A 25,837-nucleotide genomic window follows, 5' to 3' on the forward strand; every position below is an offset into this window, starting at 1 on the left:
TAGATATTTATTGAATAAGTGAATGCTCTTGACAAGAATATTCTCTCCCTGCATGCACTGATCGGTCCATTCCAAAAATGACTGAAAACGAGAACTAATTACTACGGTAAATGGGGTGATTTTTATATGAAAATATTTTGTGGGAGTATATTATGTTCACATATGTTTTTGCACTTACAATTTCACTACTTCTTTCATTTAAAAAAAAATAAACCACCTGGCAAGATTTCAAACTGCCCAGGAAGCTGTAGGGGAAACCATCATTTTATTTTCAGTGATACACTAGCTTGATATTAAGATGGTCAGGAAGTAAGGTGTATATCGATTGGTTAGAAAAGTATACCAGTTGGAGAAAAGAGAACTGAAAGGCAGTTTAATCATCATCTGATGTTTTCAAATATCAGGCAGAAAAAAAGCTTTAAAGGGTCTCTAGGCCGGCATCTTCACTTTGCGGAGGTCAGAGACATTCCTCAGGACACACAGTGGAGCCACACCCCAAACGCACCCCTCTCACCTCCAGGAACAGGTGTGGCCCCTCTCCAGGGTCCTGCCCCCTACAGAGAAGTGTCTCTGCAAGCTTGCACAGAAGGAATTCAGCAAACATTTAATACACATTTCTAGGCGACCCTTGGAGAGAAAAACAACTTTTGCCCATTTAAAGTATTGGCTTTAAGTGCTTTTTCAAAGAAAAAGTGCATTCCGTGCAAACCTGACCACCCCACAGATAACAATGGGAGAAATGAGAAGAAAATAAAACTAGCACACTTGATTGCATCCTTGGCTTGACTCCTTGCCTCACTGCTCATTATTGACGATGACTATGATTTCTTTTACTGAATAATATGTGTGTGACTGGGTGGGGGCAGGACTGCGGTGGGTTAGTTACAGAGACCACCTTTGTTGTTCTGCCCGAGTACATGCAAACTCCAGACTGCTGAGCTGTCGACTCCTTAAGTGAGTGATTCTGATGGAATCATCATTTTTACTTCTTAAGGATACAGTGAGTTCAGATGAGCTGTCCAATAAGTAACAGGACAAAGCCAGACCACCTGGGAGCTGCTGCATTCTTCACCTGCCTGGGAGAAGTGGAAAAGGTCAAAAAAGGTCATCCCGTCAGAAACCTCCAGGCAAATTGAGGGCAAAGTAGCTGATCCCCAACCCTTACAGGGGAATGCTTCTCACAGCCAGCCAGAGCCAGAGGCTGCCGTTCTGTCTGCAGCCAAAGAGATGCCCTTAAAGAGAGAAGGTTTGATCCCCAGAGACATGTGAACAGCGGCTATGAATCACTGTAATGGATTCTGTTACTTCCACCATTTACAACCATTACATTCACCAACAAGGTGAAGGAATCAGCGTCCAGAACCTGGAAGGCCTGCTTTCCTTGAGCAGAGGAAGAGTCCGGAGCAGGGGTTCTCACCCTTGGCTGCACATTAGAATCACCTGGAGAGTTTTCCGAAATACAGATGCTTGGGTCTCACTCTGCACCTTCTGATGTAACTGGTCTGAAAGGATCCTGGGCCTTAAGCCAGGCTCGAGTTAATCACAGGTTTAGAGGCTGACATATTTGAGGATCAGTGATGCTGTCTGCCTGCTGACTACTGAAAGCACTAGTCTGGCCCAGTCATTCTGTAGACGTGGCTCCAGGGTCAGCTAGAAGCCTTACCTGGAAACTTGTCAGTGTCAGAGTACAAATTCTCAGGCCCCACCCTTGACCTACTGAATCAGAATTTCTGGGGTTGGAGATCAGCATTCTGTATTTTAGTAAGCCCTCCACATCATTCTGATCCTTGTCAGAGTTTGAAAACCATTGATCTAAGTCAAGACGTTGCTCCTCAAAGTGCGGTCTGCAGGCTGGCAACATCTATATCTCCGGGAGCCTGTGAGAAATGTCACAGGACTACTAAACCAGAATCTGCATTTCAACGGTATTCCCAAGTATGTGTATGTGCACTGAAATTTGAGAAGCACTGGTCTAAGGAACAGTGGCAGATTAGTGTTCTCATTCGACTTTAGTTGTCATGTTTCAGGACGTTCATAAGAGGGCAAGAGCCCAGCCAGAGTGGTAAGGGTAGCCATGACTGCATTCTGCTACCTTTGGAAGAGTAGCTATATAGGATCACACGGGTAGGGTTTGACTCAGAGAAATGTCGATACGGTAAGTCTACACAGACAAGGAAACTGAGGAGGCCTTCTCAAACTTGGAGGTGCCTGCACATGGCCTGGGACCTTAGTAAACCATCGTGTGGAGTTAGTCTGGGGATGAGACTGCAGCCTACAATCCCAACAAGCTCCAAGAGATGCTGGTGATCCTGGCCTGTGGGCCACACTTAGTTGAAGCAAAAGGGATGGGGCTTAAGAAAGGTTCTTGTATGCACTCTGTTTATAGAAGAGCTTCTTTATCCCCTTTTATTTTGAAGGAGAAATAACACGGAAAACTGAATGCCTTGGTAACTGTTGATACTTCGTGCTGTCTCTTGTGAAATATTTAAAAGATGTAAGATCTCCCTGGCGTCTCAGAGACAAATGATATTATCGGTGATCATCTCAGTGTAATATATAAATAAAAAACAAAATACCCATGAGCCTCGAAATCCAGGCATTGTTCTTGCAGTAACTGACTTGTGGAAGCCAGAAGTTTAGCAGACCCTGAAGGCAGGCTCCACCTGGCCCCACCTCCCCCCCAGATGCTCTTGCTCTCACCCATTTGCAGCCTTGCCTTTGGTTCTCTTCACCCCATGAGAGATGTTTGGTGCTCTGGGGTGGATGGGCTCTGGATTTTCAGAGAAACATGAACCAGTTTACATACTCAAATCAATCAGGCTTGAGTAGAAAACAGAACAAAACAAAACAAAAAAGGGTGGGGGCAAAGAGGTGTGTAGAGTTTGAGTATTTAGCTCTAGGCTTCCTTCCATGAAAACAACCGTAGCTTCCAGTATGACACAGATGTTCAAAGGGAAGGAAGATTCCTCGCTTCCTTTTGTCACTTGATATTCATGGGGTCTTCCTTGCACCTGGGGATGGAGGAGGGGGTAAGTGGGGAGATGTTCTGTGTATGTATTGTATACGCCATTGCCTTGATGAATGACAGGGTTTGGTTTGGTTTGGTTTGGTTTCCTCTCCTTTTGTTAATTCTCTGTGTTCTTTTTCCTTTGTGCTGCACGATTAGGACCCTGCAGTGGGACACAGACCCCTCAGTGCTCCAGCTGCAGTCAGACTCAGAACTTGGGTATATGTCTGCTCTTTTGTTACTCCTTTTATTTCTTTGCTACACTTGTGTTGAAATGCTGGAGCTGTTCTTGCTCACGCTTTACCCCCTTTCGTTGAACTTCCAGTTTGATAAGTTTATTTCCTTCTGTTAGTTTTCCTTATAAAGGGAAGCCTTGAAGAAAGTCTCTCTTTGTGGAAAGCACCACAAAAAGTGGCTTTTGATTTCTCCTTCTAAATTCCTATTATTGCAAAACGACACTCCCCTAAAACCAAAATACAAACATACACCCACACCTCTGCTTCAAGGTGGGGAACTCGCATTCTGTGGTGGGAGGTATGCTTGACTAGATCCTAACCATCCTTCACCTCTACTAAGAAGTTGCCTTAGGTTAATTTTTGTCTAAAATTGGTATTAAAATGTCCTGTCTTGTTTGTTTCCTTTCCTTTTCACTTTTTTGGGGACTCAACAATAAGCATTTGATTTGAACTAAGTTTGAACATGTAAAGATTCCTGTTTAAAGAAAAAGCAAATTTGTTGCATTTCTCAGTATTAAGAAATGTCAAATATTTCCATGATGGATGAGGTCTCCAACATTGTAAAGATCTTTTTTTTTTTTCCTGATGGAAATGTACCATCACAGGTTAAAAGATTGCTTCAGAATGGAAAATTCGTCCCCAAAGAATAAAACACATAAGGCTGTCCTAGAAACAAGAGTTTATTTCTCTTGTAGGATTGTAGTTAGCCGTAGCAGTGCATGAGATCTTTGCAGTGAGGTGTTTGTATCAGCTCGTGCTCAAGCTCGGGAGAGCCGGTCTGTGTGCGTCTCTTCCCAACTTTGCATTTAGTGAAATCCGCTTGAAATCAGCTGTGGTGGAAGTATTTACACCATAAAAAGTGGCAAATGCGACAAACCAGGGGCTTGCTCCCTTGCCTTCACACCCGTTAAGAGACTTTTGCCAGTATGCCACGGGGTACCTCCGTATGTGAATAGCACATTTTATTACAGTATTTTACAAAATTATTATTTTTTTCTTCCTAAATATAAGCCAATACATCTCAAAGTGGGAGTTTATTTGTTTATTTAGTTATCATTTATTTTGAATTCCTGAGATTCCTGGGCATGTACCTGCAGATTTCTATCAATGTCACTGCCTACTGTAGGTGGACACAGAGGTTGGAGGGTGGTCTGGGTGTTAGGTTAAATGTCACTTGCCCTTGGCCCTCTGTGTATGCAAGAGTTCTCAGCAGACTCACAACACTGCTAAACTAAGGAAATACTCTAACACTTCAGGTAACTAAGAACACTCTTCCAACATCACTAAATTCTTGGCTATTTAGTTTTGTAGTTCATTGTATGTCATATTTCAAATTTTAGTATTTGAATAACCAAGAAATATGGCTTAAATCACGCAGAGAAACATGAACATATAGTATGTTACAATTCAGGGGAATTTCAGAGTGTAGTCCTTCAATATTTCATTGTGTTTAAAAAAAAATGGAAGATGGAACTGGCAGAGACTCTAGCCTATGCACTTAACAGATTTTTAGACAGATTGTGGCCTTGCTAAATTACACTTGCTGATGTAGAACAGTTGGGAATTTTCCCATTTAGATATGTTTTCCAAGCTAAAATTCAGTTGACTATGCAGATTAAAACTTGTGACTTATTCTGGGGAGATGGCATATCTGTGGCTCCCACCTTGCCTGCCACATTTTGCTTCGGAGCAGGCCCAGTGAGTCAGAGAAAGATGAGAGGTGGATGAGATTTTCTGTTCACAGAGTGGTTGATTGTAGAGAGCTCGTAAGGAGCATGCAGAGAATATTTGAGAGAGGAGATTATTTTAGCCAGGTTACAATTTTAAATACTGATTAATGAAAATTTCCGTTTTCTGATAGTCCTTACATGCAGGGCCGTCTTCCCCTCATACACAGTTTGATGAACTATACCTCAGACAACACGATTTTTCTAGAGATAATTGTATGTCCTCTTCTTGATTCTTGGCATGGGGTTGATCATAGCCCATAGCTTGCTCTGTCACCTGATTTTTTTTTTAATTGAAATATAATTGACATTTTATAAAACGGCTTTATTGAAGTATAATTGACAAAAGAACTGCACACATTTAAAGTATTCAAATTGATGTTTTAACATGTGTACAAATTTATGAAACCATCATCATGACCAAGATAATAAACATATTCATCATCCCCATAAGTTTCCTCACACCCCTTTGTGATCCTCACACTGCTTCTCCCCATCCCCCAGAACAGCTGATCTGGTTTCTGTCACTATACATTCATTTACATTTCCTGGAATATAGAATAAATGAAACCATGTGGTGGGTACTCTTCTGACTGACTTCTTTCACCAGAATAACTTTTGAGATTCGTTCATGTGAGGTGTGTATCAGTAGTTCATTCCTTGTTACTGCTGAGTAGTTTATCAGATGGACATGCCAATTTGTTCATCCAGTCACTTTTTGATGTATATTTGGATTGTTTCCAGGTTTTCTGCCCATTACAAATAAAACTGATGAACATTCATGTACAAATCATATTATAGACATATACTTTCATTTCTTTTGGGTAAATATTGCCAAATTGCATGGCTGAATCGTATAGTGGATGTGCACTTAAGAGATGGTCAAGGTATTTTCAGAGTGGTTTTAGCATTATACATTCTCACCAGCAGTGCATGAGATCCTCAGTCCCTCCCCATTCTTGATGACATTTGATTTGGATTTTTTTTTAAATTATTATTTTTTTAACCACTATTAAAGGAGTGTAGTGGTATCTCATTGTGGTTTTAATTTGCATTTCCCTAGTGACGTAATGGTGTTGCATATCTCTTTATGTGCTTATTTGCCACTTAAATATCTTCTCTGATGAAATGTCTGCTTAAATCTTTTGCCCTTATTGTTTATGAATTGGGTTGTTTGTTTTCTCCTTATGGAGTTTTGGGAGTTCTTTACATATTTTTTAGATTTATTTTTTCTTTATTTATATTCAGTTAACCAACATAAAATACATCACTCCTCTACATATTTGGGATACAATCCTTTATCTGATATATAGTTGGTAAATATTTTCTCCCCATTTATGACTTGTCTTTTTCATTCTTTTAACTGCATCTTTAAGAAAACAAACCTGTTTCAATTTGACAAATTCCAGTTTACAAATTTGTTCTTTTATGGGTCATGCCTTTGGTGACATAATTTCAATATTCAGGTATTCCTTAAAAGAGGTGGTAGAATACAATCACTTATGAAACCATTTGAGTTTGGGATTTTATTGTGGGGGAATATTTGAAAATACAAATTCAATAACTTTAATAGTAATGGAGCTGTTGAGGTGATCTGTATTTTTCTGAGTGAGCTTTGGCAGTTTGTGTCTTTGAAGTAATATGTCCATTTTATCTCCACTGACAAATTTATTGGCCTAAAACTGTGTATGCATTCCTTTATTATCTTTTAAATATCTGCAGAATCTATAGATGTAGTCACCTTTCTCATTCTTGATATTGGTAAATTTTGGCTTATGTCTTTTTCTTCTGGTATGGCTAGAGGTTTATCAATTTTATTGATGTTCTTAAAGGACCAGCATTTGGTTTCATTGATTTTCTCCATTTTTCTATTTTCTATTTCACTGATTTCTACTCTGATATTATTTCTTCTGCTTACTTTGAGTTTAATATGATTTTCCTTCTTTAGTTTCTTAAAGTGGAAGCAGAGGTCATTGACTTGACATCTTTCTTCATTTCTAATATAGGTGGGTAGTGCTATAGAATTACCCGTAAGTACTACTCAGTGGCATCTTGCAAATTTTGATCTATTTTTGTTACTTTCATTTAGTTCAAAATACTTTCCAGTTTCCCTTTTTATTTTGTCTTCAACTGGTGAGTTATTTGGAAGTGTGTTATTTAGTTTCCACATATTTGGGGATTTTCTAGAGATCTTTCTGTTACTGATTAATCCAATTCTACCATGGTTAGAGAACGTATTTTTTTAAAGAGTTATTTATTTACTTATTTGAGAGAGGAGTGGGGAGAAGGGCAGAGAGAGAGGGAGAAGGAGAGAAGCAGACTCTGCGCTGAGCATGGAGCCTGACATGGGGCTCAATTTTACGACCCGGAGATCATGACCTGAACCAAAATCAAGAGCCGGCCGCTTGACCTACTGAGCCATCCAGGTACCCTGGGAACATATTTTGTATTATTGGTGTCCTTTTAATTTGTTCAGACTTACTTTATGTTTATAGTATGATCTGTCTTAGTAAATGTCCTATGTGCCCTTGAAAAAGGTGTGTGTTGTGCTGTTATTGGGTAAACGTTCTATGAATGTCAGTCAAGTTGGTTGATTATGTTGTTCCAGTCTTACATATCTTTTGCTAATGTTCTGTCTGTTGGCTCTATCGATTATTGCTAGAGGGGTGAAATTTCCAACTACAGTTTTGGGCTTTTCTATTTCTTGCAATTCTGTCAGTTTTTGCTTCATGTATTTTGAAATTTTGTATTAGGTGCATAAATGTTTAGGATTCTTATGTCTCTCTTGATAAATTAATCTCTTCATCATTAAGAAATGAACTTCTTTGTCCCTGGTAATATATTTTTGCTCTGAAATTTCCTTTGTGTGACATTAATATAGCCACTTTAACTTTCTTTTGACTAGCATTAGCATGGTGTATCTTTTTGCACCCTTCAACTTTTTTTCACCCTTTAACTTTTTAACTTTTACTTTTATTTATTTCTTTATATTTTAAGTACATTTCTTGTAGGCAACATATAATTGGGTGTTTTCATCTATTCTAAAAATCTCTGCCTTTTAATTGGGATAGTGGCACTATTTACATTTAATGTGATTATTGATATGGTTGGGTTTAAATCTTTATAATATTGATATTCTCTATTTGTCCTGTATAATTTTCTTTCCTTTTATTATTTTTTTGGTGCTTCCTTTGTATTATTAAGTTTTTTTATGATTCCATTTTAACTCTTCCTTGGCTTATTAGCTATATCTCTTTGCTTTATTATTTTAGTGGTTGCTTTAGTGTTTATAATGTATATCTTTAACTTATCATAATCTACTTTCAAATGCATTGTTTTTATCTTTGTTTAAGTACCCAATTATCACTGAGGTTTAAATAATAAGAAAAAATATCTTACATATTTACCCATGTAGTAAATACTTTTCCTGATGTGTCTCATTCCTTTGTGTAGATCCATATTTCCATCTTGCGTAGTTTTACTTCTGCCTGGTGGATATTCTTTAACATTTCTTGTAGTGAAGTTCTTCTGTTAGGCACTTTTTTTAGCTTTTTTTTTTGAAATACATATTTTTGTTTTGAAATAATATTTTTGTTGTTGAAATATATTTTCACTGAGTATAGAAGTCTAGGTTGATTTTCTTTCAGTACTTCAGAAATGGTGTTTCATTGTCTTCTGTCTTGCATTGTTTTTGACCAGAAATTTGCTGTCACCTCTATTTTTATTCTTCTGTATACAGCAGTTTTTTTTTTCTTTCTGGCTGTTTTAGCAATGTTCTCTTTTTCACTAATTTTGAGTAATTTGATTATGATGTACCTTGGTATAGTTTTCTCCATGTTTCATATGCTTGGGTTCACTGAGATTCTTTGGATCATTGGGTTTACAGTTTTCAACAAATTTTGAAAAACCTGACCATTAAATAATGGTCAGATATTCAAATATTTTTTTCTGTTCCTTCTCCTCTGGGAACTCAAATCACATGTATATTAGGTAACTTGAAATTTTCCCACAGTTAACTTCCTCCATACTTATTTTTCTTTTCTATCTGTGTTTTATTTTGGATAGTTTCCATTGTTGTGTGTGTGTGTGTGTGTGTTCACTAGTCTTTTGTTTTGCAATTTCTTGTATTCCATAAAGCCTACTCAGAGAATTTTTAATTTCTTATGTTGTAATTTTCATCTCTAGAAGTTCAGTTTGGGTCTTTTAAAAAAATCTTACATGTTTCTACTTAATTTTTGAACACTTGAAATACAGTTTTAATAACTGTTTTGATAGCCTTGCTTGCTAGTCCATCATCTGTATTAGTTCTGGGTCAGTTTCAATTGATTGACTTATATCTTTCCATTATAGTCATTTTTTCCCCCTGCTTCTTTCCAGGTCTGCTAATTTTTGGTTGATGTCAGACATTGTGAATATTAGTTTGTTAGATATTGGATGTATTTGAATTTCTATAAATCTTCTTGAGATTTGGTTCTGAGATACAGTTAATTCACTTGGAAATGGTTTGATCCTTTCAAGTCTTTCTTTTAAAATTTGTTAGTTGGGACTGGATTAGTGCTCAGTCTAGGGTTAACTAATTCCTGCTATTGAGGCAAGACCCTTATGTGCATTCTACACAATGACCCATAAATCTTGAGGTTTTCTAGCCTAGTAGGAGGCAACAGGCACTAATCATGTTCCTGTGCAAGTGCCCAGAACTGTTACCTTTAATTTTTTCAGGTAGTTCTTTCCTTGGCCTCAGATAGTTTCCTCACATACTTGCACTGGTTCAGTACTAAGCTGAATCCTCAAGGGCAACCCTTAGAAGATCTTTGGAGTTTTCTCTTTGTGCAGTTTTACTTTCTATTATTTTGTCCTGTCAATTCTAGCTGCTTTGGTCTCCCTAGACTCTCCGCTCTGTCTCCTCAACTTAGGGAGTCTGCTAGATTTCACTTGGATTTCTTCCCTGCAACATGGCCTGAGAATTCTCTCAATGCAGTAAGCTGGGGCACTTACTGGACTCATCTTTTGGTTCCCCTCTCTTGTACAACACAGTTCTTTTTTGCCTGACCTCTAGTAGCTTACAAACTCTTGTTTCATTCAAACTGCTCCCCTCCCCTTTTTTTGGTTGTTTCAGGTGGAGAGTAAATCTGGTTTCTATTACTCCAACTTGGCTAAAAGCACAAATATTGTGTCACTTGATTCTGGTTTGTATATTATCTTGTATGTTTACTTGATCAGTAAAGCAAATGGCAATGTAGAGAAATAAGGGAGATGTTATGGCATTCAGGAAAAAGAGCTTCTAGAAAATTACAAATAAAATGAGAAGATAAGTTTGACTCATTTTTTTTAACCAGGCAAATTCTTATGACAGCACCCAAAATGCTTTGCTTTCTTAGGCTATTATAATAAATTAAGTGAATTAAAGATGATAGAAGTAGAGAATGAAATAATAGGATAAAAAGAATAAATTAAAAGATCACAGAATAGAAAAAAATCTCAAGCTGGAAAGTGAAATTTGGGGTTGTAATGGAGAAGTTTGAGAGAGGGATTATATTTTAAGTATTTTTGTTGTTTTATGAAGGAAACATTAAGTACAAATATCACCAGGAGATTGTCAGTCTTTAGGGAGATGTGCTGAGTAAGCATAAGGGTTGTGGAGCTAGGAGGGAAGCAAAGATTCTCAGTGATGAATAGACATCAATGAGCAAATAATGGTATTTTGTGGCCCTTAACTCAAAACTGTTAAACCCAATAACATACAGGAATGTTTAAAGCCTTCTGATTTTATTGAAGCCTCACAATTATATTTCCTCCATGTCATAGTATATTAAACTCTTGGTGGAGTTTTTAAAATATTTGGAAGCAAATAAAAAATTTAAAACATTTGGAAGCTGTGAGGGATTTGGCCGCTACTTCCTTGAAGGAGGAACATAGGGATGCCTTCCACCTTTGGGAGATATTGGTAGAAGGTGATGACCTCTTCTTTCTCTCAACTTTCTCTTTATTGTCGGCTGCAAGAGAGGATGAGTATTACTTCTGAATCCACCAGGCACCATCCCAAACTGCTGTGGTGAAATAGATCACTCTGTCAAGAATAGAAATTAAACCAGCTCCATGAAGGCACTAGAAAAACATATATTCTTCGAGATGTTGGTAGGTGTTTGAGGAAATCTAGCCAGGCAGTTTTAGAGGACTTTTCACATTTTAAAATCATTTCCACTTGCCTAACAGAACAGTAATAACCTCATTAGCCTTTGGTGAAGTAACCTTTTTACTTATTCTTCAAGTTTTGTCAAATGTTCTTATATATTATGTTTAGATCTCTGGTTTGAATTAATTTTTCAGGTTTTCCATGTAACAAATGTCTAGTATTTTCTTGAGAATAATGTGGGCTATGTTCTTGAGCAAACGGACAATCTCTGCCTTTTTAATAGCACCTAATCACACTTTCCACAGAAAATGAAATATAGAACAGCAGCTTATAATGTGTGTGTGTATCAAAGGATAATGGTAAAATGCACTTCAGAATCTATAAATAGAGAATACATTCTGATCCACGAAAAACTTTAATAAATTGGATTAACAGACCCAATTACAATTTTGCCACAAGAGATGGAGAAGTACTTTACTTACCTCATATGCTACTTGTTTATCCAGTCCTCAAACATTTCTTGAGAAGCTGCCTGCTATCTGACAGTCTTTGTTCTATGTTCTCAAGAAACTTGAGTAAGCAATTATAGGATATTTTCTGTTTCACAGTAGCAGCAGGATTTTCATAAAACTATATTCTTTTTTTATTCCACTTCAGAAAAATGAATATAGCCAGTTGGCAAGGGTGTGTGCTTACACTTTGGTGCTAAGTGACTTAAAGAATTGTAAAATTTTATAGCTTTCTATCGCAACTTCTACAGAGGGCTGCTCATGAATATTAAGTCAATAAAAGGCCATTTCTATAAAATTTTTATATTATTATTGTCTTTTTATGTAATATTGGAGAAAACACACTTCTGTACTTTCTGTCCTTATAATTCTGAACTTTCAACTTCCTCTGTAACGTGGGCACTTGATAGGCTCTGCTGTTCAGGTTCTGCTGAGCCTCCACGGATGAAGCCAAGCTCGATTGTAACCATGACTATTTTGACTTCTCTCTCATCCTGGAAATTTGCAAGATTTACTCGTGTTATGAAATTCAAGGCAAACCCTTTGGCTGTGCCTGTTGACTGAGCCAGGCTTGACATTTGCTTCTGTTCAGGAAAAATTCTTTAGCTGCCAAACTAATATCTCTGCACAGTAAGAAGTAAATATCATGGAAACGAAATAAATACCTCCTCAAATGATTTTTAAAATATGAATGTAGAAAATGGAAACTCATCTTTTTTGAAGTAATCAGAAAAGGTCAGCCATCAAGTTGCTTCCCAGTCCTTTGAAGAAAACACCCACTTGGAACCCGGGTGATAAATGGAGTGCAGTGAGGAGCTGCAATGCCAGGGTCACTTCTACTGGGTGGTGCCCCATTGTCACCTTTCCTCTATGTGGTGTCCCCTTCCCAACCCTAGGTATCGGTCCTTGAGATGTCACACCTCGACACCTAAATGCACTACAGTACGGTGTTTGGAAAACAAATTAACCTTTATCATTTTTTAAATCTTATTATGTTATGTTAGTCACAATACAATACATCGTTAGTTTTTGATGTAGTGATCCACGCTTCACCTTTATCATTTTTTTAAACCTCTTTCATATTACATGAGCTTCTGTGCCCTTGGCTCCCTATATTCTTTCTATGGATGCAGCATTTTCTCATATGGCTCTCATTGGGTGGCTCCCATGGCCATATTTTCTGTTTTGTCTTCTTTTCTGAGCTTTGGTCATATATCTCATTCAATTGGAACCACAAACTCATCCACTTAAGTACTCGTTTCTAACCCCAAAGCTTATCTTTCTCTGGATTCCCGTGTCTTAAAGTCACACCACTCACTTTTCCTCTCATAAGGCATGAGGCCTTGAAAGAATCACCAATTGATTCCTTTTCCTTCACCCTCCATAAACTGCTAAGGCCTATCCCCTTCATTCTTTTCCAGAGTCACCAAACTACAGCATGTCCTTTCTGTTCCCAGGGCCATAACCGCCTTAGACCATGTCCCCACATTGGTTAGACCATCCATCACAAGTCCAATAACCATGTCTCTGGCTGCCTCCTATGAATTAACGCTTCCCTGGATTCTCTGTTTGGTTACTGAACCCACCCACCCACCCTTTGCTTGTAGATCCTTTTTCAGTTCCTTTATGCCCAGCTTTTCAGGTTCCACACATAGTCTCTGGTCACTCACTTGTCAAAGAGAGAGATCTAGACACCGTTCTTCACATGGTTGCTATAGTAATGTTTCTCTGCAGCTGTTTCTTACTCAGTAACTTTCAGTAATTTCTCATTATCTACAGCTTGAAGTTCAAGTTCTTTAGCCCAAGATTTTTTTTTTTTAAGATTTTATTTATTTATGAGAGAGACAGCGAGAGAGGGAACACAAGCAGGGGGAGTGGGAGAGGGAGAAGCAGGCTTCCCACAGAGCAGGGAGCCCAATGCGGAGCTTGATCCCAGGACCCTGGGATCATGACCTGAGCTGAAGGCAGATGCTTAACGAATGAGCCACCCAGGTGCCCCTAGCCCAAGATTTTAAGCCCTCTAAGAGTCTGGTCTCAATGTACCTCTCTAAAATTAATCTTCCATTGCTCTTCAACTTAAAACTTCTATTCTGAAAACCTGGTCTCTCAGGTATAAAATGTGAATTCCGTCTCCAGGTCTTTGCACGGGACCACCTCTCTAGGTCACCCTCCTCATTCCTTTCTACTTGACCAAGTCCTACCTATCTTTCAAGACTCACATCAGACCTTCAGTCTCAGTGAAACTTCCTTTATTTATTGAAACACATAGTAATCTGCCCATTATACTCCCCTGTCCCACTTACTGTATAAATCACTCATGTTGACTCTTTATTATTGTCTACCTTTCATTCCTACTTGCCTTTTGATGTATATGTTCGACTCCTTTTTCTGCCTGTAATGTTAGGATGTGGAATAGTGCCATGCTTTGAAAATTGTTTGTGGTTGCTGATAATGATGTTGGCTGAAGTAGTTCCTTTGCCAGTTGTCAAAGACACTGTACATACCCACATAAGATGTTTGGACAAGGAAGAAAATGGAACCATTACCATTCTTGCTGTCTTAGGAAATCTTCTTTGAGAAACCTCAAGGAATTTTAGAAGCAACACTAGAAAAATTCTTTGGCAGCACCATTAATGTATCATGGGATGAAATACTCACATGCAAATAAGCAGTAATAAAACCCAGCAGGACTGAGTATGGGTCCAGTGAAGACATTCTTTTATTCCTTAGCCTTGACCTACTTTGGCATCTGGCTAAATAACTCCTTGTCTCTGAGAATATCTGTTCCTGATTTGATGTGCATGAGTTCCAAGTCTCATCCTTGCTCCAGACTTCTCATTACTGCCGTGACCCTTTTTGGTTTCCTGGCTTTTGAGGCCACATACTGGCTTTTGACCTAAGCTCTGACTGCCACCTTATCCACTGTCACTCCTCTCCTGCCACTGGCTCTAATCGATATATCATCTAGCATTATGATTTCCAGTCACTGAACACTCTGAGACTGCTATTCCAAGATTATGATTGAGAGCCTTTTGTGATTCACAATTTGTAACTTTGTAGAGTTTCTTAGGTGCCTGAAGTATACTTTTACTCTGGCTTTTCTGTGTCTTCATACGACGTTTGTATTGTGACATTAGAAAAAAAAAATCCTATTACTGTCATGCTCTGTCTTGCAGCTTTACTTCCCAATATTAATGATGAATTACAAAATGAGTCATGCACTCTGATATAAACAGATCTTTAAGAATTAGCTGATGGTATCTGTGAAATTCTCATGATAGCCATCTCACTTAGCTATCTGAAGCCAGTTTTCTGATATTGTTGGGTTCCTTTATGAGTCCAATAGAGATAGTACAGCATTATTTATGCAATTTTCCCCAATAATCCTGAATATGAAAGGCAGGAACATCAAGTTTGTTATATACAATTCATGGCGGTTTGAAATCAGAACATCAGAGAGAATATGACTTGTATCTAACTGATTCAGGAAGAATTTGATGATGCTCATAGCAGTGATGGAAGAAGGTTCAAGTGCTCTGAGAGCTTTCATGAACCATTGGAAGCTTTTAGTCCCTCTCTTGAATCCATCCTTCTACAGTCAGATTTGGCTACTGCTTGGGGCCAGTGGGTATCAGTATGGATTAATATTCATGACAAAACCTTTCCCTGTCCTCCTGGTCAATCTTGCTACAGAATATTAAGAAAAATTAAGCATGGGCAACTGGATATCCACATGCAGAAAAAATGAAGTTGGACCCCTACTTCATACCATCTAAAAAATTAACTCAGACCAAAAATCTAAATGTAAAAGCTAAAACTATAGAACTCTTAGGAGAAGAGAGGTATAAATCTTCATGACCTTGGATTGGGCAATGATTTCTTAGATAGGACTCCAAAAGTACAAGCAGCTAATGAAAAAAAATAAATAAATTAGACTTTCTTGAAATTGAAAATTTTTGTACTTTAAAAGACATCATTAAGAAAGTGAAAAGACAGGAGGGGCGCCTGGGTGGCTCAGTCGTTAAGAAAGTGAAAAGACAGCCCACAGAATGGGAGAAAATATTTGCAAATCATATATCTGATGAGTCTAGTATCCAGAATATATAAACAATCTCTTGTAATTCAACTACAAAAAGACAAATAACCCAACAAAAAGACAAATAAATGGGCAAATAGGGTACCTGGGTGGCTCAGCCAGTTGAGCATCTGACTCTTGATTTTGGCTCAGGTCATGATCTCAGAGTTGTGGGATTGAGGCCCTGTGTTGGGCTCCTCACTAAGCAGGGAGTCTCCTGGGGATTCTCTCCTCCTCTACCCACCCCCATGCATGCACTCTCTCTCTCAAATAAATAAATAAATCTTTTAAAAAAATAAAATGAGCAAAGAACTTGAATAGGCATTTCTCCAAAGAAAATATGCAAATGCAAATAAGCACATGAAAAGATGCTCAACGTCATTAGCCCTCAGGAAAATGCAAATTGAAATCACATCAAGACACCACACTCACTAGGATGGCTATAATAAAAAGACTAATAATAATAAAGGTAGACAAGGATGTGGAGAAATTGGAACCCTTGTACACTGCGAGTGATTATAACTTTAGTGAAGCCACTTTGGAAAACGGTCTGGCAGTTCCTCAAAAAGTGAAACATAGAATTACCATATTGACCCTGCAGTTCTACTGCTAGGCATATGCCAATTCTGAGAGAATTCAATCCAATTCCAAGAGAATTGAAACCATATGTACACACAAAAGCTTGTACACAAATATTCATAGCAGCATTTTTTATAATAGCCTGAAGTAGAAACAATACAAATGTCCATCGACAGTTGAATGAATTAAATATAATATGATATATCCACACAGTGGAATATTATTCATCAATAAAAAAGAATGACATTGATATGCACTATCTGAACCTTAAAACATTACTGTGTGAAAGAAGCGAGACACAAAAGGTCACATCCTGTATTATTCCATTTATATGAAGGTATAAGTTAGGTTAGTGGTTGCTGAGGGCTGGGGAGGGGGAATGGGGAGTGACTACCAGTGGGTATGGAATTTCTTCGGGAGTAAAGAAAAAGTTGTACACTTAAATGGTGGTGATGGTTACATATCTTAGTAAATATATGAAAGCCCACTAAATTGTACACTTTAAAAGGGGGGGATTTTATAGTATGTAAATTGTATTTCAATAAAAAGTTAAGATACCCTTCAACCTAAGTCTTTGATCAAAGGGCTCTGATCCCCTTGCCATCAATAACCACTCCACCAGATCCTTGCCCTGTCATAATTATTTTCCCATTTAAATTCTTTACCTTTATTCTTAAAGGCAACGAGATAGTAATTTCTTTGAAATCTAATGGGTGTGCTTTAACAGTCCACATGTAGGCACAAAACAGTGACTGTCTCCATATTTTCAGGTCGCAGGCGCAACGGCTTTAGGAGCCAAAGTTCTGGGGTCCTTGGCTTTGAAAAGAATGGATGCCTTTTCAGAACATAGGCACAAAACCAGGGTATCCTCTTTTGGTAGATAACTCTGCAAGTATTTTTTTCTCTTCACGATTAAAAAGAATGTTTAGAGTCTTAATCACATTTAAAAATATCAGTAAAGTTTTTCTTCCACCTTCACTCATCTTTGAAATGGGAGCCACAGAGTATGTATTTATGAGAATTCCAGTGTCTGTGTACATGTTTCTCATGCTCTTAATGACAGGACAGAATCCTTCGATTTGGGGGTAAGTCTGTATAACCCTGACTCTCTGCAGCTTTGGTAGATATCATAGAGCGTGCTCAGGTCACACTTGGAGTTTTATCTTTCTTGGATAACGAAACTTTGTAAGCAGTTTATTAGCAAAGCCACGCTAACCTTACTGTGGTTGGACAGACAGGAGATCTCAACTGAACCAGCAACAGAAAGAGAAATGGGCCCAGAGATTCCCGGAAAGGAGTAGTTTTCTTCTGGGGATTCAGTATGTCCAACCCAAGGACAAATGGGCAGAACCTGGGTAGATCGGACTGTGCTTGTGGTGAACTGGGAAATTTTACATCCCAAGTGCCAGCAAACGACCTTCTTGAACTTCAAATAGCTTCACTTTTTATTCTTTATCAACACCCAGTTTTTCTTTTTAGAAGAAATATTTCAGTTTTGGTGCATTATGGCTTTGCTCAGCCAGCTGGTTCAGCAGGTTGACAGGGCCAGGTGGAGAAGAAGCTTCCAGGACTTTTAGTGGGGAGTCCCACCCCCGCCGTGGGGACACGTGGGCTCCGTGTCACCCCGGGACTATACCAGGTTAGCTTGTGAGGGATCGTGGTTCGTTGCCCAGGGTCTCTGGCATCCCCTGCCTGACTTGTTGGTTTTAGATCCAGGACAGACTCTCGCCAGGACCTTTATATGTTGAACACTGCAGTCTCCTTTGCCTGCCTCTTATCTCTTGCTCACCTTGGTTCATCTTTGCGCCTGGCCCATCTCATAGAGCTTTCTCTATAAGCTTGGTCCAGGGGCATCCTCCCTTTTCAGTGGGACTAAGACCTCATCCTCTAGGATTTGGCTATGGGTTGGGGAGCCCCAGGTGAATCTGGTTAAATAGCGACATCTCTGTTCCCACACATTACCCAGTATTTCTAACTCAGGGGTACTCATGCTTTAGTGAGCATCAGAACCACTGGACCCTGCCCCCAGAGTTTCTGTTCCGTGGGTTTCAGGTGGGGCCTGTGAATTTGCGTTCTAACCTGTTCCCAAGCAGTGCTGTGGCTGACGGTCAGAGACCACACTTTGGGAACCGGTGCTCTAGGACTTCTCCCATTCGGATTCTCTAGATTTGTTAAATGTGGTCAGAGTGAATCCAAATATTAAGAGGCCTTATTGTATTTCTTAAGTGACGTTGAATTGCTTTCTTACGGTTATTTAGAACATGATACATGTTTAATTCAGTGCATTTAAAATTCTATTAGAGCCTCTTATTTTGGAATAAATTATCAAGGTGAAAAATAGTATAATTTAATAATAATGCCATGTCCATCATGGCATTTGACGATTAAAGGCTCAATGTACATTTCTGTATGACGCCTTCCTCCTTTTCCTTTTTCTAGTCTTCTCTTCCTCCCTCCTTTCCTTTCTCACACATTTATTTAGTGCCTGTTCTGGACCTGACACTGAACTAAGGACCGGGGTACAGAGCTGAATCAGTAAGGGATGAGTAAGTCTGCAGCCGTGTGTGACATGAGAAGACCAGGGGCTGTGGCAGACGTATCTGCCCGCACAGTGGTAAGAGGATGAGCTCTGCAGGAGGGGGGCTGGGCGGGCAGCAAAGCTATCCCAGAGCCAGGACTGAAGAGCCTACTTAGAAGGAAAGGGAATCATAGTAGCATCAGTGCTACAATGGGGGTTTTTCCCCCCTCTTTTGCTAAGCAGTTTAATTTGTATCCTTGTATAAAAGACTTATGAGCTGGTAAATCTTGAATAAAAATAAATATGATGCTCAAAGTTCATACTTTTAAAGAAAATAACTACTGGCTACTTCATCTTTTAAACATAGTTTGTAACAATTTTGTCAGCCGATAAAATCATAGAAATATTTTCCTACAAGAAGGGAAGTTGAGGAAGGCCTTGATCACAGGGTTGTACAAATGGATGGATTCTAGATCCATTGACATGCAGGCCCTTAGATGGGTCCAGGACTGACTCAGCCTGGTGATGGGTATTAAAGAGGGCACGTATTGAATGGAGCCCTGGGTGTTATACACAAACAATGAATCATGGAACACTACATCAAAAACTAATGATGTAATGTATGGCGATTAACATAACATAATAAAATTAAAAAAAAAAAAAAAGAATTGAGGACTCCGAGAACACACCTAAGAGGAAGGTCTTTGCTGGGGAAGGGTGCCACCTCCTGGCCAGTCTTTCTGAACCAGCGAGGACCGGGAACAGCTGTGTGGTACTCCCCTTGCAAACACTACCCTATTATGTCCTAGTACTTCAGGCCAGGCTGTGTCTCAGGAATCCTTTCTCATGCTTATAAAATGATCACATGTGCTTGGCCTGCCACTATATTAGGTTTTAAGAATGCGCCTCATAAGGCGATGCTCATAAGGCACTAGGAAAAAAATAGGAGGACAAGATCAACAGAGAACAGTTTCTACGAACATGGTCCTTGGAGTTGATGTTTGATGGAGCCAAGACCTGAGCCTGTCACTTACTACCTTTGTGATTTTGAGCAAATGACTTCACACCACTGAACCTCAGTTTCCTCAGGTGTAAAATCGGAATATGATGTAAAGTTATACTGAGGATAAAATAAGATAATATATGAAAACTGTTTATATGCATTATAACTACACAGTTACTAAAGCAACAGCAAAAAGCCACAAAGAATAAAAGCATTTGATATAATTGCAGCTTAATCAATCTGGAGACTGCATGGAAAGATATAGTAATCTATCAATTACCCTGCAAGAAGTGTTATAAGGGATTGCTTTAAAATCTGAGACCAAGTCATCCCCAAGTTTATCGGTGTATCAGCTGATGGACACAATGGGAGAATCACGTGATCACGGCTAGGCTTTTATCTCTTCTTGACAGTTTGGGTGGAGTTGGGAGCTCACAAACAGTGTCAGTGAGGGACTGGTTGAAACTTTTCGATAACTATTGAGAAAAGAAAATATTTTGTTTAGTGAGATAAACTCATTTATACAAGATAGGTTTTGAAAGCAGAGAAGTTTCAGGGTGATAATACTTTCAGTTCAAGGAAAAGCAAATAGAGTCTTCCAACCAACCAAAACTATACATGTGCCCATACAAAGAAATTAGTAGTTTCTTATGTTTCTGATTCTTATGTCTCCTTGACAGAGATAATCTCCAAATCTATCTTAAAGAATTTTTAATTTAGGGCACTTATAAATCTGTTTTCTCTGGTTTTTTAAAACAAACATAAACGTTATGATAGTCAGTCAAAAAGATAAATTAAGAGTAGAGATGCTTAGGCCAGGAGCTGCTTACTATGTGCCAGGCACAAAAGTAAGTGCTTTTACACATATTAACTTCATTCACTCTTCACAACCACTCAATGATATGTACCTGTTTTACAGATAAGAAGCTTGAGGCTTAGTAGGGTTTGTCACTTATCCAAAGCTTTTACCTACCATTCAGCTGGTAAGTGACCAAGCATAGATTTGAACTGAAATTCGTTTCTCAATGGGTACATAACTTAACCATTATGCCATACTGTCTTACCAGCTGGTTCTGATTTGCCACGGTGGATTAGCAAGTTACATGTCAGCTTCCTATTCCCAGTGTCTGCTGCTGGTTACCTAACAAGATCGGCCTGCAGCTTATGTCCCGTTAGTTAGAAGCCCTGGAATCCCTGCCTGCAGGCGTAGGTACCTTTTAGTGCCTCACACAGATGCCCATAGAAGTCTAGGATCCAGGGTGATCTCTTCATGCTGGGGGTGACCCCATTGGAAATGGTGGGATCAAATGGGGCACCTGGGTGGCTCAGTCGGTTAAGCGTGTGACTCTTGGTTTCAGCTCAGGTCATGATCTCAGGGTCATGGGATTGAGCCCCGCATTGGGCTCTGCGTTCAGCATGGAATCTGCTGGAGATTCTCTCCCTCTTCCTCTGTACTCCCCACCCCACCACCGCCCCTGCTCGCTCACTTGCTTGCTCTCTCTTAAATAAAATATTTTTTTAAAAAATTGAAATGGTGGGGATGTAATACCAGCACATGTTTCTTTTCCATCTCTTCACTTGAGTGACGGAGCCTGACCGCTTGGGACTTCAGAAAGCTGCTCTGGGCTATGAAACAGCAGGAGAAGTACCACCCCAGCGAGTCCTGGGGTGTCTATCCATGCTTTCTTTTTCACCTGCTTCGAGAAAGACCCATTTCAGGAAAGAAAACATTCTTTGATGTTAAACTAATCCCTGAATTTCTTACTTTGAAACTTTGAGCCTTTTACCTTGTTTGGCAACTTTGTTTCTAGCATGTTTCGTGTGTTTTCTGCTAATTCTGTGTGAGGAGGCTGCCTGGAGTGCAGGGAACCCAGCCTGACCCTCCTTGGGGGCCCAGACTTTGGAGTGAATGAGGTCCGTGAGACCCAGGCCTGTGTGGCGCTTGTTGAGACGTCAGAGATGGCCAAGCAGGCTTATCCCCTAAACCTGCGTTTCTTTGTTTGTATCTGCTCTGTGCACATCTTAGATAGCACCTCAGTTGTTTGAGTAACTCACAGAGAAGAAGAAAATTTTGTTTTCCTAGAATGCCTGGGAAATCGTATGTGGAAATTTCTAGCTGTGACATGCATTGTCTTTCATTTTATTATTACTACTAGAACTAAAAGTACAATGAGTCTGTGCCGTCTGCTAGTAATAATTAAAAACAATAATATGAATGAAATGTGCTTCTACGGGTCATAGAGAGCTGGGGAATGTAGCTGGGATTCCCTGTATGAGCTATCGAGCTGTGTGTTTATTTCACCTTTCCCTCTTTCCCTCAGACACACACACACTCTCTCTCTCTCTATGCCTAGAAATTTTTAAGAAACATGGTAGAATATGTCCCATGCTAATACTAAATCAATTTGTTAAAAAATAATGTTCCAGAAATGGTTTTAAGATATGTGTGTAAATTATGTACATATATACACATAATATATATGTAGTATATGCATTATATGCATGTAGTACGTATATATTATCATAACAATCCTAATAGCAAGTACTAGTAATATCTCCATTTTACAGATGATGAAACTGAGGCACAGAGAGGTTAGGTACCTTGTTCAAGATCACACACACAGCCTGGAAGTGGGGGGCTAGAGTCTATGTGCTTAGCCACTAGACTCTGCCATCTCCATGATATTTGTATGTTTCCTGGGTGACGTGGGAGGTACTTTAGATTTTTGCAGTAGCTCAGAAATCACCATTAAGAACCCTAGGTAGGAGTTGGCTTGGTGGAAAAGGCACTGGACCAGGACTCAGGCCAACAGTATTTTAGCCCTCGTTCTACCATTTATGAGTTGTATATACTTGCACATGTCTCTTAAGCCGCATTTCATTTTCCTCATCTATAATGGAGATGGTGATAATGTCTTCCCCTATGCCTCACAGAGGTGTCGTGAGGACAGATTACATGATAGATGTCAAAGACATCTGAAAAGACTTGAAGTGTGACATAAATATTCAGACATGATTTTTCACATGGTCATAGTTACTTGGGGAATTCCAGGCTAAACCTTTATTACTCTTAGCCCAGCATCCTCTTCATTCACCTATGCTATAGCAATGTCTTTAAACAAATTCACCTGCTGATCTGTGTTATTTCCTTCCTGGAGAACTAAGAAGTGTTCTACTCCCCCCCTTGGCATGATCCTCTCAATACTATCATGGCAAACATGTTACTCCACTAAGAAATCATCTTTCTTTTCTTCTGATTTGACAATCATTACTTTTTCTTTGTCTATCACATGTAAGAAGCTAGGACCTCGTATTACCAATGAAAATTCCCTTTATAAATTTAAATCAAGTGAAATCAAAGGTGCTCCGAATGGAAGGGGTCTCCCCTGAGCCAGACCAAGACTTTGTTTTACAGGTAGAAAGGCTGAGGGTCAGCATGAGGGACCTACGTGACCTCACCAGCAAATTAGGGCCAAAGTGGGCCAGAAAGCCACATGTCCCAGCTGCCAGCCCAAGGCCGGTCCTAGTTTATGGTCCAGCCCCTCGCCCTGAGAAGTTACAGCCTGGGATTTGTGTTGGTCCTGTATTATTACTGTTAGCTCTTCTGCAAGGAATGCCTTCCCTCTTTAAGCGTTTGTCCTTTGTTACTTACAGGCGGAGATTGCACAGGCTGGGCGTGTCGAAGGTTACCCAAGTGGATTTCCTGCCCAGGGAAGTCGTGTCCTACTCCAAGGAGACCCAGACTCCTCTAGCTACACATCAGTCTGAAGGTAAACTATGTCTTCTGTTTGCTTTCTATATTATCTCTAGGAGAAATTGCCAGTGGGTCCTATCCTTCTTATTGATTTTATATCTTACCATAGCAGATCTTCCCAGGACATAAACATAATGACGCGCTGAAAGTCTAAGGCTCCCTTGGCCCAGATTTTGAAAGCTCTGGACAGGGAGCCCAGTGGTACTCCTCCAAAGGACCCATGAACTTTAAAATGGATTACTTAGGTGATACTTTGTCAGAACTGTATGAAGGGGAAAAATCATCACAGGGTGACATACTAGAAATTTTTCTGAATTTTATCAGTAAGAACAGTGCATACATTACGAGTCATCATTTTCAGGAGTCAGCAAACAGTAGCGCACCACCTGTTCCTCAAAATCGAGTGTTTTGGAATACAACCACACCCAGTCATTGGCGTCTATAGTCTGTGTGGCTCCTTTCTTGCTGTAATGGAAGGGTCGAGAAGCTATGACAGAGCACTCACAGCTCACACAGCCAAGAATCTTTACTATAATCTGGCACCTTATAGAAACACTTTGCTGACCCCTGGTTAACTTTGCCATTCAGATGACAACACATTAGAGTTTCTTACCATTTAAAACTCAAAATCGGTTAAAATCTCCATGCTTCTTCATGCATACCGGAAAACATCAGGTGGAAAATTCACATGCACATCCCAGTCAATCAAAAAATACACTAAGAGAAATTGAAGCTGATAAAATGTTCCCTAGAAATAAGGAATCACACACAAGCAGAAGAGGGAGAGGTATATACTTAGGGTAAGAGGAGGTTGCATCCTTGGAAAATAGCATTATCGGTATAGCCAAGCAAATTCTCTTTTTACTTTATGGTATTTTATGGTTTGGTGTGGTGAAGAGGATGGGAGAGTTCTGGGTTCATGGTTGTTATGTAGTAAATACTGAACAGAAGCCAAGAGAATGAAAAATGATTCAAATGCCTTGCTTGGTTTACAGCGAATATATGTATTAGTGCAGTTTGGTTTGTGCAAGCTACAGAGATTTTCAGTTTTGGTTCCAAACACATAATATCCAAAGCAAAGTGAAATCTGGTGCCTTGAAGTAGAGCACTCCCTACAGGTCTTCTGGAAACCTTTCCTGGGTAATGCTAGCTGCTGCGGGGACAAATCTTTGGTGACAGACAGGGCTTCGATCTTTCAAATCTGATAGTGAAATGATTATTAGAAGCAAACAAGTAGCACCCTCTGGTGGTGAAATTTTAAACCAGTCACTTCAACAGACCTCAAGAACTGCATATTAATGTGGCAGAAAATACAAAGTTAGAAAAGCCTTTGGGAGTTCACCTAGCCTATCCTTGGACCTCCAGGCAGATCAGAAAGATTATTAAAAAACAACCTCACCACCCAACCAAAACATTTGTTTGAGTTAACTTGCTGCCAGAGGTATTTGCAGAGCTGTAGCCTGAGGTATGTTTATTTAGCCGAAAATCTGACCCATAACATAAAGTTATACAAGTGAAATAGGAGAAGGAGTGAATTCTATTTTGAAAATGTGTAGACTTCAGGTATTGGAAGGGGCACGGACATATTTACAGGGGAAGATAAATTAAGGATGAAAAGGCATCGACTCTCAACTTTTAAACTGGAACACATCAAAAGAAAAAGCCTGGGCATTCCGTTTTATTACTGCAGAGAGCACTTGGGCGCCCTCATTATGCTGTGGTCCAAGCAGCAGGAAAGAAGGAATTTATTTCTCAGCCATTGGCAGAAATTCTTCCTGTTTTGTTAACAAGATTCATAGAGGTTTTTTGTGGTGATGGGTGTTTCGATGGTTCAAATTCCACAATTCAGATCTGAACTCAAAGCTAGCTACTGTAGCTCTAGACATTAAACAACGCCTGATGGGTCCAGACGGGCAGAACTTTAGACTGAGGTTCAGCAAGTTGTCCTCTCGCCACAGATGCTTCTTCGAGTCTTGGCTGCCCGCGGTCGCCCAGCTGCCTGGCTGACAGTGGTGCCCGGTGCTCGCCTTTCACCTGCTGTGTGAGGGGAGCTGGCGGAGGGAGAACTAGGGGGCGTAGCGGGCAGTTGGCAGCGGGAATCCACTGTGTGGCAGGTTTGGGTTGGCTTCTGATTTGGGGCTTGAGCCAATTCAGAGGCAGGAAATGATGAACTACTGGATTTTATGACACAGTGAGGCTCTTGGATGTGGTGTATGTAAGATCCATAGCGTATTACTGCCCATAGCATATGGAGGAATGCTGTTTTTTAAGTGATATTGTGACTACAGAAAATGTA

General features: G+C 39.5%; 1 protein-coding gene across 6 annotated transcripts in view; it reads left to right on the top strand.

Annotated features, from left to right (window-relative positions):
• Positions 1-25,837, top strand: part of DYNC1I1 (dynein cytoplasmic 1 intermediate chain 1) — a 308,167-nt gene that overhangs the window by 52,299 nt on the left and 230,031 nt on the right. For 4 of the 6 annotated variants that reach the window (XM_078059279.1, XM_078059282.1, XM_078059280.1 and 1 more), the window contains exons 5-6: positions 3,167-3,226; positions 23,442-23,557. In XM_078059279.1, coding sequence (XP_077915405.1) covers positions 3,167-3,226; positions 23,442-23,557 — 176 coding nt within the window. The remainder of the gene's footprint in view (positions 1-3,166; positions 3,227-23,441; positions 23,558-25,837) is intronic. The other 2 variants (XM_078059283.1, XM_078059284.1) reach the window with 1 other exon arrangement.

This window comes from Halichoerus grypus, chromosome 12 (genome assembly GCF_964656455.1).
Source record: "Halichoerus grypus chromosome 12, mHalGry1.hap1.1, whole genome shotgun sequence".
In the NCBI taxonomy this organism is placed as follows: Eukaryota; Metazoa; Chordata; class Mammalia; order Carnivora; family Phocidae; genus Halichoerus; species Halichoerus grypus.